This window comes from Lissotriton vulgaris, chromosome 12 (genome assembly GCF_964263255.1).
Source record: "Lissotriton vulgaris chromosome 12, aLisVul1.2, whole genome shotgun sequence".
Taxonomy (NCBI): Eukaryota; Metazoa; Chordata; class Amphibia; order Caudata; family Salamandridae; genus Lissotriton; species Lissotriton vulgaris.
In genome coordinates this window covers 85,317,483-85,331,879 of record NC_141700.1, presented here as the reverse complement: position 1 = coordinate 85,331,879, position 14,397 = coordinate 85,317,483, and the positions used below count along the sequence as shown (strand labels likewise).

At 41.6% G+C, this 14,397-nt stretch overlaps 1 protein-coding gene across 1 annotated transcript in view; it reads left to right on the top strand.

Annotated features, from left to right (window-relative positions):
• Positions 1-6,774, top strand: part of LOC147673404 (solute carrier family 12 member 2-like) — a 189,631-nt gene extending 182,857 nt beyond the window's left edge. The window contains exon 27 of the mRNA XM_086947263.1: positions 3,900-6,774. Within this exon, the coding sequence (XP_086803389.1) occupies positions 3,900-4,035 (136 nt within the window). The 3' untranslated portion in view covers positions 4,036-6,774. The remainder of the gene's footprint in view (positions 1-3,899) is intronic.
• The last annotated feature ends 7,623 nt before the right edge of the window (positions 6,775-14,397 follow it).

Below are 14,397 nucleotides of genomic sequence, written 5' to 3'. Positions count from 1 at the left end.
ACAATTTCTATTGCATTTTCAAACTGTTCTATATCCAGTATCTTATTACTGAAAATTATTTAATGCTTACCTGTACCAGGCCTGCTTGGTTCTAAAAATAAGCAACAGTATATATTTATACAAAAACAATCGGCCTATAGTTCAGTCCTTGAGTGTGTGAATTCATTTGTTGACTAAGGGGCTCATTAGGATCGCGGACGGACGCCAGAGTAGGAGGGAACCTCCGCATGGCCTGCGGAGGTCCCTCCTGTGCAATTAGGATGTAACCGCCACCCTGGCGGTCACATCCTCTATTTTTACCATTGCGGCGGCTGCAGCTTCAAGCTGCACCCGCCGCAATGGTAAAAATGCACACATTGCATTTGTGTGCAGAAAGTGGCAGGCACCGTGCGGTGCCTGCCGATTACTGCACACAAATGCTGGGGGGTACCATAGGTACCCCCCATGTGCACCCCCCACCCCCCTTCACCTAGGGGGCCCGCAATGGGCCCCCGCAGTGAAGTTACACATGCTTTTCCACGGCGGAAAAGCCGCCGCGGAAAAGCATGTTTCTGAGCCTATCCTAATCTGGCTGACGGTGTCTGAGAGACACCGTCACCATATTAGTGCTTTTCCGCTGCGGTTGTAAGCCAACCGCGGCGGAAAAGCTGCGGACGGAAACCAGGACCCACCAGCCATCCTAATGTGGCGGTGGGTCTTTGGTGGGTCCGCAGAGGAATTTCTGCATCCTCTGGGCCGGCGGTGGCTTCCGCCGGCCCGGAGGATGCGGAAATTCCTCCATCCTAATGAGCCCCTATGTTTGTACATCAAATGCTTTACACTGTCCTCCGATACTGCCGTCCTGCTCGACCAAGCTACCACTATTAGAGAGTAAGGTTCTATCTAACTTTAACCTCTGCCTACCTCTGGGGACACTTGGACTCTAAACACACTATACCTCATTTTGGTGTAGTATATATAGAGCCAGTTTCTTATAGCAACTCCCAATGAAATCAACAGGGCACCCAACGCCAAACTAGAGCTCTGCACCCAGCCGCCAATGTGGGTGCACCTTGTCTGCTAACTCGGATCCCCTTTGCCCTGAGCTAAACCCTAGGAGCTTTGCTCCCACACCAAGTGTGGTACCTGTGAACAGCCAGCAACCGGAGGCCCCCTATCCCCCTTTGGATAACATTGGGCCTCAGCACTCTGCATTCGGTCACCCTATTGCGCTGAGGGTGCTTTTTAAGTGCATCCTTGACACTGAGGGAACCATTGTTCTAACCTGGGAAACTCAACCCCAAAGACCTTTTACTTACCTGCAAACTGGTAAGCTCATATTTCTCTGTAGGATTGCTATTGACTGTTTTCCTCTGAAAAACTTCAACGTTTTGAGGGTGTTTGTATGGAAACATAAGAAACTGTGTTTTAGTGAAAACTGTTTTACTTTCCTTTCCTTTTATCTAGGACATGCCCCAGTGTGATATCTAGACATATTACACTGAGTAGAAAAAGTGATCTGAAAAGTAATCTAAAACATCATCAAAAGTAATCCAAACGTAATTACAACTGTAATTGAATTTTTGCACAAACCTGTAACAAAAGCCATTCTCATCCAGCTTGCTGTTTGATCAATCTGTCTGGAAAAGTACAATTCTATTTATCTGTACCAAGTCCTGCTTGGCTCTACAAATAAACTACAACAAAGAAATATTTTTTATACAAAACAATTGGTCAGTGTTCAGTCTTTGAGTGTGTGACACCATTTTTTGCCTGAGCATGTACAATAAATGCTTAACACTACCTTCTGATAAAGCCTTACTGCTCGCCCACGCTACCACCAATAGAGAGTAAGGTATTATCTACTTTTACCTCTGTAAATCTTTGGGAATCCACTGGACTCTGTGCACACTATACCTTACTTTGGTATAGTATATAAAAAGCAAGCATCCTACAGTTCCTCACTTGAAATATTAAAAACATTGATGCCGCTTGGGAGGTTGCCACAAAACACCTTCTATTCTTGTGATAAGACTATTCAGTCCGTCTACCTGTAATTGAGCTGCAAATAATCTAGTAGGTAAAATATTGTACAAATGTATAATCTCCCACTATAGCAAACTTGTGTTTTATATTGGTGGTCTGGGAGGGATTCTCGCTGTAAATTTCCAAAATCAGAGTTAACACTTCAATACCCAAGTGGAACAGTTAAAGTGTTTACATAGAACATTAGGACCACCCAGCATAGAATCATGTATCACGGGTGCATATCTTGAATGGATGTCATAGATGCAGCCCTCCCTTGCACTAGATACTGGTACACTGATTAGCCCCCAAGGGCTTTGCTGAAAATAAGAGCCAAGATGGCATCTGCCAGCACCAGGTCTTTCCATTTATTGAGACCCTTCATTGTTTGCAAACTCCAGGTTAAGTGCTATCGAGCTTCAATGTCCGTATAGACTATGCATGTGCCCAGCCGCCCCAATTCCTTTCTATTGTATACACTATTGTCTCAAATTCTTCACAATCTTTTATATTTCTGTTTGAGAAATGTTTTTAGGAGTTCAACCTCCATTTGCAGCCTGAATTTAATTAAGAAGTGTCTTTTTTTGTCAGGGAGGAGAGCTGGAAGGAAGCACAACGTTTACCTGTTTCCACCAAGCATTTCAACCTCATACTTGCAATGGTGTAACTTATCTGATTGCCATTGCTATTTCCCAACTTAAATAGGTTCTGTCTTTTCCATACTACTACACATATAACTCACATGGCTGCTATGGTCTGTCCTTCTAGTTCTGCTATGGTGCGAACTTCTGAGTCTTTACAACACTGAACTGGTCATTATTGCAGAAAAGCTCCAATTCTATTTGTCCATCTACCATCTCTGTTACTGCAATAAAATGGTAAAATGATGGACAGAATAATCTAAAAATACCTAAAATGGCTTTAAGGCCTAAACATATGCAGTGGAGTAAGGGAGACACAAAGAACACGTTTCCCCTATAAATCTCTGTGTGAAAAGCAGTGTGGTATCTTGGATTTTATGCACCTTTAATAAAGAAGTCATACTCCAGAATCAAGACAGTTTTTCAATGGCAAAATTACAAAAAGTCTCTCACCAACCTATTTGAATTTACATACGGATGTTTATGGAGTGCTCCGTGTTGCATTTCTACCACCTTAGAGCACTAAAGGTCAAAGACTCTCTGGACACCTACAAACAGCGAATTTGAATATCTCCCTTATGCGCATAATTCCAAATGCTGTCCCTATTGTTACTTCCTTAGACAACCTCTACAGAAAGTCAACCCAGTTAAGACTTGTAATCGATATATCTCTAATACTGAAGTTTATTGTATTTGGACTAAATACTCTTGTCTCTTTATTGAATCAAAAGTCTGTGCTGAATATTAAAATTTTCGATAATTAAGGGCAACACTAGGAATAAAGTACTTTTGTACGCTACAATTACTAGTTCTTGGAGTAGAATGACCATTATTGTAGCTATATGCCTCTAAGAAAAAGCCAAAATTCTGGAACCGAACACAGCCCAATAGTCTCATGATGGATGGGTAGCTCAGGATTGTTCTAATTCAAGAGCAATTCCAGTTTTCACCTGGCTCCCTGCAGGTCCTTGGAACAGGGCATTTCCCGTTTCAAGGGAGTTTCCATTGGGCGTATTTGACAACTATGCGGGAAGTTGAGCATGAATACATTTACATAGGTTGCTGGTCATTCTGTGACACTCAAAGATTGTCATGTAGAAGTCAATGAAAAAAAAATCTTGAGCAGGAGTAATATGGTGAGTAACATTTCAAATATTCTAAACTTTACTTGTCACTTGAACCTCCAGTTTTTGATAAAGAAGGTATACAACTGTTAATGAAAGGCAAACCTTAATAACTGCTCTTCTTTTTTAGGACAATGCCTATTGCCAGGAAGGGAGCAGTGTCCAACGCTTTGTACATGGCATGGCTGGAGACACTTTCTAAGGATCTTCCACCCGTCCTGTTAATACGTGGGAATCACCGTAGCGTCCTAACCTTTTACTCATAAACATTGTGCATTCCAGCAATGTTTGATGACATTCTTATAGACATTACGGGAACATGGTACGCAGGAAGTACACTGACAAAGAGCAATTAAGAACAAAGAGTTGTGCTGGATAGTGTATTCTTCAGCGAATTGCACAGATTAGTTGTAGCGTGTGCGTGAGGGCTAGAATGGGCAGGTTCGTAAGTCTTTCTTCTCAAATGTGTAGGCTCCAAATGATGGGCTCCAAGTACAATAGATCACACTTACTAGGTTCAAGTGCTGTAAAACTCATGGAAAGATAGAAAACTCTTCATCAGTATGTGTGCAGAAACATTCTCTTTATTAGTGTTTTCTAACATCCAAGAGGTGCAGATGGAAGAAATATTTTTTGCACTTTTTCTGCAGTAACAGAAATGTAAAACATCTTAGTTCTCACTAATTTTAAATTGGTGAGTAGAGACTATTTTTGGTTGACTGTAGTTTCCTAAAACAATTTTCCAACTGTTATGCCTTACTTCATTACCTGTTTTATGTAGGGATATCTTTCCACATTCCCACTCTTCAGCTCATTACTCCCGAATTAACTCACCATACTGGAGTGAGGTGAAGATTTTTCTTACAAGCCAAGAAATTTGAGGAACAAGTGCCTGAATGAGATGTGCTCTAATAACCGACTGAGGTCATATTTGAAAAATCTAAAAATACGATTCTAGTAATTACCTTATTCATGTGACTCTCTTTGCTTAGGTACCTAACGGCCAGTACTACTTTTTAAATTCTTCTCAACTTAATCACCCTCTTAAAGTAATTTAATTAAAAAATATTTTTCTTGGTTTTATTATACTACCCTGTACAGCTAAGCCTGGAGATACAAATGTCAGAACCAACTTTACATTATTCCAGAATATGTTGATACCATTTTCAGGCTGAATTTCCGGGCTTTAAAACATGACCTGGGACTCTCGTGTGTAGGTACAGTTAAACAACAGGAGTCTTTGATCTTGATAAACAAGCTATATTTCTAGAGCTTGTGCTAACACTACAAGATATACTTAAAACATTTCCAATATTGAAGAAATAATCAAATTAATTAACTATTAATACTTTACAGTGATGATGTACATTTAAAGGCACAATGTAAAACAGGAAAAAGGATGTATTTCACCAGGTCTCAATGAGTATTTCAATACCTGGCTTCGAGTAGTGGAATGATAGTCTCATTTTTATTTTTCAAAGTTGAAATAGAAAAAGGAACCTGCAATCCCCTGGCATAATGATGGTGAAGACTTTATCCTACCATTTAGTAGAGCTAAATAGTCACTGAGCAAAAACAATCTGATGGTATATTGGATGCAAGGATGTGAAGAAATAGGATATATCTTCCATATTTAAATAAATAGGGAAACATTCATCATTTTAATAATGGTGCAAAGGATTTTGTGTCCACTTATTTCATCAGAGAAAATGTCACCAGAAATTAGCCCAACACGTCATATATATGTATCATTTTTGGTCAAGCGGGAAAAAACCATGGAGGAAGGAGTAGTGAAAAATCCTCAAAGAGATATAAGACAAAAAAAGGTATTAAGGTAGACATATTAATCAAATGAAAAAGATCTGTGGTCAGCCCGGTGCACATGGAGAACACTCCCTGCATATGATTTCTTTGTTTTTCACAAGCAAACCCCTCTTTGGCCAGGCAGGTAGAGGTCTCTACATATGGTCAGAGCCTTCACTCACATGATGGGCCAGCAGGCTGTCCATATGGATCTAACTGACACTTTGAGGCTGAAGTGTGACCCTTACTGCTGGCCTAATATGAGCTTGAATTACTACCTCTGTGAAGAAACAGGTGGAAAGCTTGCCAGCAACCATCTTGGTGTCAGCTGTCAATGAGAAAGGCGTGCATGTGTCATTTATTTTATGGGGAGTGCAAAATTAAATTGGATGCTGAGATGAGTCCTCTACTTTGATCACATAACCCTAATTTAGTGTGGTCAGTTCTGGTGATCCAGGATCTACCAAATTCATTGCAAGGAGGCCACTCTGGGCCTTAAAGATCAGATGGGTCTGGAATGTCTACATTATCAAACTTATTTGGAATTTTGGAGGCCATTATCCATGGTCTCATTTCATTAGTGTTAGCAAAGGAATCCTTGTTACAAGGGCACCACGTCAATCGTGATGTTCCTCTAGAAAATCATTGTTTAGATGTGCTCGTCCATTGGGGTCGACTTAACCAAATCAACTCTATGAGTCCCAACATGCACAAATGCTGGAAAGAAATGCTGAGGCCTGGAAAAGCAGTGCTCTAATGCTATTTAGTCATATAGCAAGCCTCAAGGTTTTCACAGAGGATGTGCTTCCACGCAGAGAATAACTCACTTGGCACATGGATGGTTTGCGGCTTTAAATGTGGGACAGGAGTTCTGGAATTCACTTCTTCTGGACATGAGACGTATAAGGAATTTTGCTCAGTTTTGATCTTACCTCTTCTTCACATTTATATGTACATTTATGTTTGTTTTATGGTTTGTTCTTGTAAACATACTGGTGCTTTCAGGGTTGGGTGTGGTTTACTCCAAAAGTCAAAAGATTGTGCGGATGACAGAATCTGACATATCTGCTGCTGTAAGACTTGTACCGATGTGGTACCTCCTTCCTAGATCTCATTGATTGATTTCTGGTTAAGTGATGCGCAACGCCCTGCATATTTGAGGACCTTGACCATCAGCAAAGAAAGAGCTTGGTAATATAGGGAGAGAGAAAAAGGGGAAAAAAAGAAGAACAGTGACAAAGGGAGAAACCTGGAATGGAAAAGAGCTTCCAAGAGTGAAATAAAGAGACAGGAAGCGTAGGGTAAAGAAAGAGCCAAGAGGGGGGATAAAAACCAAGATGCCTTGGTATTCAATAACATGGGCATTCACAGTTTGCAAACTCCTCAGAAAAAAACTTTGGACTCCTGCTCTTCTTTATTTAGTTTAGCAAATTAAGTACTTTGAGAGCTGTTTGATGTAGTGCTGTCCAAAGGTTTCTCATTGACCAAAGACTGACCACGTTAAGACAGTTCCATCATGTTCATTTCACTTTGGGATAACCCTGAGGGTATATTATACCCATAACCAGTGTTTGTGTTGTTATAGTAAGCAGGATACCCAGTATATTAGTGAAACCTCTTTAACATTTTACTGCAAAAACAGACTGTTATCTTTCTATAGTCAGTTCAAGTATCTCCTAGGGTAGGCTATGGAAGGCTACAGGGGTGAGTTTCTGAACTATTATCAAGCTATAATTATATTTTAATATTTCTGAAATGTAATTTAGAATACAATAAGTATTTTTATTACTAATCACTCATCAAAACACTGTCCCGTACTCTACAGAGCCCACCAAAGCATTTGATACACAGGATGGCCAATTATCAGAAAACTATGGGGGTCATTTTGATGGTAGAAGGACCGCCACCACAGGGCCGGCGGGTGCGGTCCTTCTGCCATCACTGAGCATTTTACCTACCGCCAAATTAGGATGGCGGTGGGTACCGCGGTGGACGCAAAGTTCGTCCGCCCCTGCACCGCCAAAGGCAATCGTCCCAATTGCCTGGCGGACGGTGCAGGGCGCCTAAAATGGTGGCGGTGCCTACCAGGCACCGTCCACCAAATTAGGATCTGGCTTTTGGAAGGCCTTTACATGGCGGCGATGTTGCTATGCAAAGGCTGGTGGGGATTGGGTTTGGGGGTCCATTGCGGGGTCCGTTGGGGGGGTTCACTGCACTGGGGGGTACCCAAGGTACCCCCTTGCATTTCCATGCACCAAGTGGCAGGCACCGTGTGGTGCCTGCCACGTAGTGCAGGGAAATGCCCAGCCTGGCGTTTTAGCGTTGCGGATGGTGCTGCAGCCAGCAGCACCGCCCGCAATGTTAAAAGCGCATCCTAATTGCAGTTGTGGGACTGCCACACATCTGACGGGCGGTCCCACCACTGCAATTAGGGTGGCGGGCGGACATCAGTCTGCCCCCCATCGTAATGAGCCCGTATGTTTTGATGTCGATTTTGAAATGCCCAGATTTGTAAAGGTTTCCAAGAGTGTTCACCCAGAGCTGCAACAGTCACGGTTTTCCAGAATCATCACTCGAAAATATTTCCCATTACACTGACACAAAGCCATTTCCTCATTCCTAAGTATATATAATGTTCAAATGAGAATGAGACAATGCTATCGCACTAATACAATTATGTTTGTTTGTTTTTTCCACACTTGGAGATATTTTTCTACGTGGAGTAATCCATTTCTCTACCTGCCTTAATTTTTTTTATTTTTTAAGACTTTAAGACTTAATATCTCCCAAGAAAGGAATTTATCCTGCAGTTAATAAGAGTAAATCTCCAACCATTCCATAGTGTTAGCAGGCCAAGAAAAAAAACTGTGAATAGTCACAAACTCACAAGTCTGTGCTTATGCACATTCTGCTGAAAGCATCATTGTGCAGCCATACACACCCTCTGCACCTAGGAGAAGATTTACTACTGCTTTATATTACTTCATACTTGGTTAATACGACATGTGAGTGTATCTTCTTAGTAGGATGAAGCCACATTCTGTGGCTAGCAAAAGTGCCTTTACGCTTCTAAAAAAAGGTAATTTAATCTGAACCTAGATCCTCAGATGGCTTTTTGACCATTGTTTTGATTACCAAATCAAAACTCTAAGTCTCTTAAAGATCACACTGTCAAGCAGTCAATGGCTACTGACCATGCCTATGCATTAATGAAGTGTGTCATAAGTATACAGCTAGTCATGTAATTAGCGCACAACCTTAGTTTCCTGGTTGCGCCTATCATGGGTTTACAGGTTTTCTTGTATGCAATCAATATGGCGTTTGAGACTAAGGTGCACCTTTGGTTTTGATTTCCATGGGCCATGGGTGTATTGCTTGATCAAAATAACCAGGCATTTCTGTGTGTTTTAATTGTCGTACATGACCTTACTGTCAAAGTGCATCATATATTTTCTGTCATTTTACAGGGCCCTGCTTTGAGGATGTAAATTCCTGTTTACTTTTGTACCAGTTCCATTTAGACCACTTTTTTGAAGATACATAATGTCTCTTGATCTGTTTATTTTACTTGGAGACAACTTTTCTATATAAACGTTGTGTGTTTTCTACCTCCAAATGACCCCTGTTTAACTGTGCTTTCTATTTTTTGTGGCAAACCAGTACCAAACTCCCTTTTAATCTACTAAAACATGGCCTAAAAATACTAAGCATTCATTTTGTTAATAGGAAGAACCCAGACTGGTTACACAAAGGGCCTCATTGTCTGTTGTCCTTTCATTTCTGTGGGTAATGAGAACTACCTGCCCCATTAGACTTACAAGGTCCACTGTGACTCTGTAGCTCAGTTATGTTTCACCTCGAGATTGTGACTGCTGAAAGCAGCCACAGTTTCCAGGTGATAGGCATGAAGGAAATAAGTATTAACTATTGGAATGGGGTCTGGTATTTCTGGTATTGATAACTCAGGTTGGCAGTTACAAAGGGCTAGATGTAGGTAAAAAGGTTTTACCGATTCTAAAATACCGAATTTTACCGATTCCGTATTTTAGAATCGGTAAACCCTATGTAGGTAATTATTCGGTATTTTTTACCGAATCGTTAAGATTCGGTAATTACCAAATTGTTATTTACCGATTCGGTAATTGCCATTCATTCCTATGGGCCTGGAGGCCCATAGTAATGAATGCCAATTACCGAATCGGTAAATACCGATTCGGTAAAATTGTGAAATAGTCAAGGGTGGCAGGGTGTCACTTTGACACCCTGTTGCACCCCTGATTAGTGCTTGTGTGCCATGTGGCACACATACATGCCCTAAGGGCATGTATGTGTGCCACATGGCACAGGTGTAAATGCACATATTTGCATTTACATAGGAATTCGTTATTTAACGAATCCTTAAAGCCCTGTAGCACTGTTTACAGTGCTACCTACATTTCAAAATACAGATTCGGTAATTTACCCGATTCGGTAATTTTACCGATTCGGTAATTTTACCGGATCGGTAAAATTACTGATTCGGTAAAATTACTGAATCTGTAATTTTTCATGCCCTACATCTCAGTATCCAAATACCGGTCAGTAACGGCCGAAAATCGGTATTTTCGGCCGTTACTGACCGGTATTTGGATACCTACATCTGGCCCCAAGTGGGTTAATACTTCTGCGTGCACTGGTGCTGCCCATAATTTAATTTTCTGTGTCTTTTATGCATCTATATTGATGGTCATAGTGGTCATTGAGGTTATAGTGTTACAGCATCTGCTCGTACTACCTCTCCAACAATCTCCAGATGCACTTAGAGCAAGTCTCTCTAGGTTCTGCATTTTTCGATTCCTACTTTATCTTTTTCACTTTTCTTTTTTACTGTATTGTTTTGGAGTTCAATTTCTTGTGTGTTTCTGTGTTTAAGCAACACATGCTCTATGGGTAGAGTTACCAACTTTCTGAAACTATCCCTGATAATGAGTAAAGGAATAAAGCATTTGTAATTGTTTTATATCACAACCTCTAGAAGTATCCTGCAATGCAAGAGTAGAATAAATAGAAGGGAACAGTTTTGTACAAGCTGTTAACCTGTGTAATGTAATGGGCATCAAAAGGAGAGTGATTCCAAATAAAATGACTTCAGTTTGCATGCATATAATTGTAGCAAGTCCTTTCTCTTATATCTTGAAGTGTTTTAAAAGAAGCTTGCCACATTGCAGTACTGATCCTAAAATCTGACTTGTATACTTCTAATTGAGTATCATCAGCACATGATATCGCCTTAAAGAGAAGCTATACATGATTGTAGACCCAGTTCATGGTGTATGATGAAGCCATGAAGAGGTCACATATGAATACTAAGGACCTTATCTACATCAAAGTAATGCAGCGCTGTGACGCAAGCCATTTGGCGTTGCTATGCTGCGTTACTTTGGAAGCAAAGGGATGCGTCATATCTACAGTGATATGACAGATCCCTTTGCTCGCCGCTGTGCTGGCACACAATGGGCTGCCATGCGCCGACGCAAGCACCCCTGCACCATGGCACAAGGGTGCCTGTGTTGCGGGATGATTGATTTTGTGCAGGAAGGGACACCTTCCTACACAAAAACATTCACAAGAGGTGATTTCCTCATCCTATGTGTGCTGCAGAACGCAGCATGCATAGAAAGAGGAAAAAACGAGGAGAAATTAAAACATCGCCTGGGAAGACGTAGCATTCTGACGCATATCCTGGCATACGATTTATCGTAAATCTGGAAATGCGGCATAAGTCATGGCTGTTGCATGGGAACACTCACATCAACACCCACGGTACGCCTCTTTCACATATAGTGCTGCGTGTAAAGAGGCCGTATTTACAAGGACATGAAAAGCCAAGCAGGGTGGCTTTACATGTCCTTGTAAATATGGGGCAGTAAGATGCGCTGCAGGTACGTCACAAAAAGTGATGCACCAGCGGCGCAAGGATTTTGTAAATAAGCCCCTAACGTTTCAGGGCTACAATAGTGATCTTTGAGGAACCCTACTTTTTGAGTTGACGGGTTGTGATATAATAAGATGTTGATTGGCATTATGTCTACCAAAATAATTCAACCTATCTAATGCAGGATTTCATACTGTTCCTACTGTTTTGTTCAACTGTTTAACAGTGTTGTGTGGTCTGTACTACCAAGTGCCACAGAGAGTTCTAATGATTTATGTATGATTTTTTATGGAGTTAACGCTTGCTAACACCATCTTGCTGGTTTATCTGACAGCTTTTTAAATTCTTTTTCTTTCACCAATAAAATGCTCCACCATAGTTTTGTTTAATTTTTTGTGGTAAAGGTCTCACTACCTTTTAAAGTGAAAGATGTCTTTATAAATTTAAATACACTGGAAAAGGTGGCTCAGCAATTCAAGGTTTATTGCAAAAGATTTACACAACAATGGTTCACCTTTGATGACATTGTTCATAAGAGCACATGGGTAGCACCTAAAATCTGAGTAAGTAACAGACACTGTTATGTTTGAATAATTATTTTTTAAAGTTTATGATTTACAATTGCTGTCAGTTTCATGGCAGCTACTCTCTAAACTTAGTTTGTCTAGTTTACCTCTTCCGATGTACGAAGGTGTTACTCAAACCAGTAGAGATCTCAGTTTATGTAAGCAAGGAGGCCTTGTATTTCTGATTTCGCTATAATGTATATATTGGTATGTCTGTTAATAATCATTTTGATTGTTAAACTCTGTGTTCTGAAAGTTTAATTAATATCATTATTTAAAGCTTATTTGCACTTTATTGTACTAGCACTGGACAGGTATTGGATGTATTTGTAACTAGAAGATAAATATTTGCTCAACCGTAACTTCAGAGATATACAAAGTTTGGAAAATAGCAAAAGTCAAAAAATAAAAACATCAGAAAAGCAGAACCTGTTTCGCTGTATAATTTATCAATGAAGTACAAATGGACTTTTCCGTGACATATTTTCGTCTTTATTAAAATGTGGAAGTATTTTTAAAGCTTTATAAATTTTACCAATCTTTTCACAAGTTTATAGTAAGTAGTGCTTTATTTATATAAAACAAGTATAACCTTTTAACTTCTGTGCCTTATTGGTAACATTAGCACAATTTACAGCACACTAAATATTTCTTGAATATAGGTAGTATTCTAGGGAGGTAGATGATTTCCACGGAGGCTTTAGGGGCGAAATAACTAAAATAAAAATTAAAAAAAGTAAAGTAAATAGCCTCTGATACCAGATTATGTTACAAAAATACTTTGTACTGTTCTATGAAATAAAGAAAACCACACAAAATATTAAAAGGAGCACAAGAAATACATGCCACAGTGTGATATATATGCATACAAATATTAACAAGCATTGGAAATGCAATAGGTCTCGCATTAGAAAAGTTGGAGTTATTGGTCTTGTAAATGACATATTTTATTTATTTGTTGGTTTTTAAAATTGCTAAATTGATGGCTTTGTCATTTACAATGCCAATAGTTATAACTTTCGCGAATGTGACACCTATAGCATTTGGAATGCAACATGTTTTGTATTTACGTGACTTAGATGGCAGCTCTGGTCGTTAAGCCACATCTCTAGAGAGCAGGAGAGTGCAGCAGGGGAGAGAAGCACAGCAATGCAATAGGTCTCGCATTAGGAAAGTTTGAGCTATTGGTATTGTAAAGGACACATTTTTTATTTATGTGCTTGTTTTGAAAATAGCGAATTAATAGCTTTGTTATTTACAATGCCAATAGTTTTATCTTTCGCAAATGTGACACCTATTGTAACACAATATGTGTTGTGAGGGTGAGGGTGAGGGGTTGAGGGTGAGGGGTTGAGGGTGAGTGAGGGTGAGGGGTTGAGGGTGAGTGAGAGTGAGTGAGGGTGAGTGAGGGTGAGGGGTTGAGGGGGAGGGGTCGAGGGTGAGGGGTTGAGGGTGAGTGAGGGTGAGGGGTTGAGGGTGAGTGAGGGTGAGGGGTTGAGGGTGGGTGAGGGTGAGTGAGGGTGAGGCTGAGGGGTTGAGGGTGAGTGAGAGTGAGGGTGAGTGAGGGGTTGAGGGTGAGGGGGTGAGGGGTTGAGGGTGAGGGGTTGAGGGTGAGTGAGGGTTAGGGTGAGTGAGGGTGAGTGAGGGTGAGGGTGAGTGAGGGTGAGGGGTTGAGGGTGGGTGAGGGTGAGGGTGGGTGAGGGTGAGGTTGAGTGAGGGTGAGGGGTTGAGGGTGAGTGAGGGTGAGGGGTTGAGGGTGAGTGAGGGTGAGGGTGGGTGAGGGATTGAGGGTGAGGGGTTGAGGGTGAGTGAGGGTGAGGGTGAGTGAGGGTGAGGGATTGAGGGTGAGGGGTTGAGGGTGAGTGAGGGTGAGGGTGAGTGAGGGTGAGGGGTTGAGGGTGAGTGAGGGTGAGGGGTTGAGGGTGAGTGAGGGTGAGGGTGAGTGAGGGTGAGGGGTTGAGGGTGAGTGAGGGTGAGGGTGAGTGAGGTTGAGGGTGGGTGAGGGTGAGTGAGGGTGAGGGTGAGTGAGGGTGGGTGAGGGGGAGTGAGGGTGAGGGTGAGGGTGGGTGAGGGTGAGGGTGAGGGGTTGAGGGTGAGTGAGGGTGAGGGGTTGAGGGTGAGTGGGGGTGAGGGGTTGAGGGTGAGTGAGGGTGAGGGGTTGAGGGTGAGTGAGGGTGAGGGTGAGTTAGGGTGAGGGGTTGAGGGTGGGTGAGGGTGGGTGAGGGTGAGGGGTTGAGGGTGAGTGAGGATGAGTTAGGGTGAGTGAGGGGTTGAGGGTGAGGGGTTGAGGGTGAGTGAGGGTGAGGGTGAGGGGTTGAGGGTGAGTGAGGGTGAGTGAGGGTGAG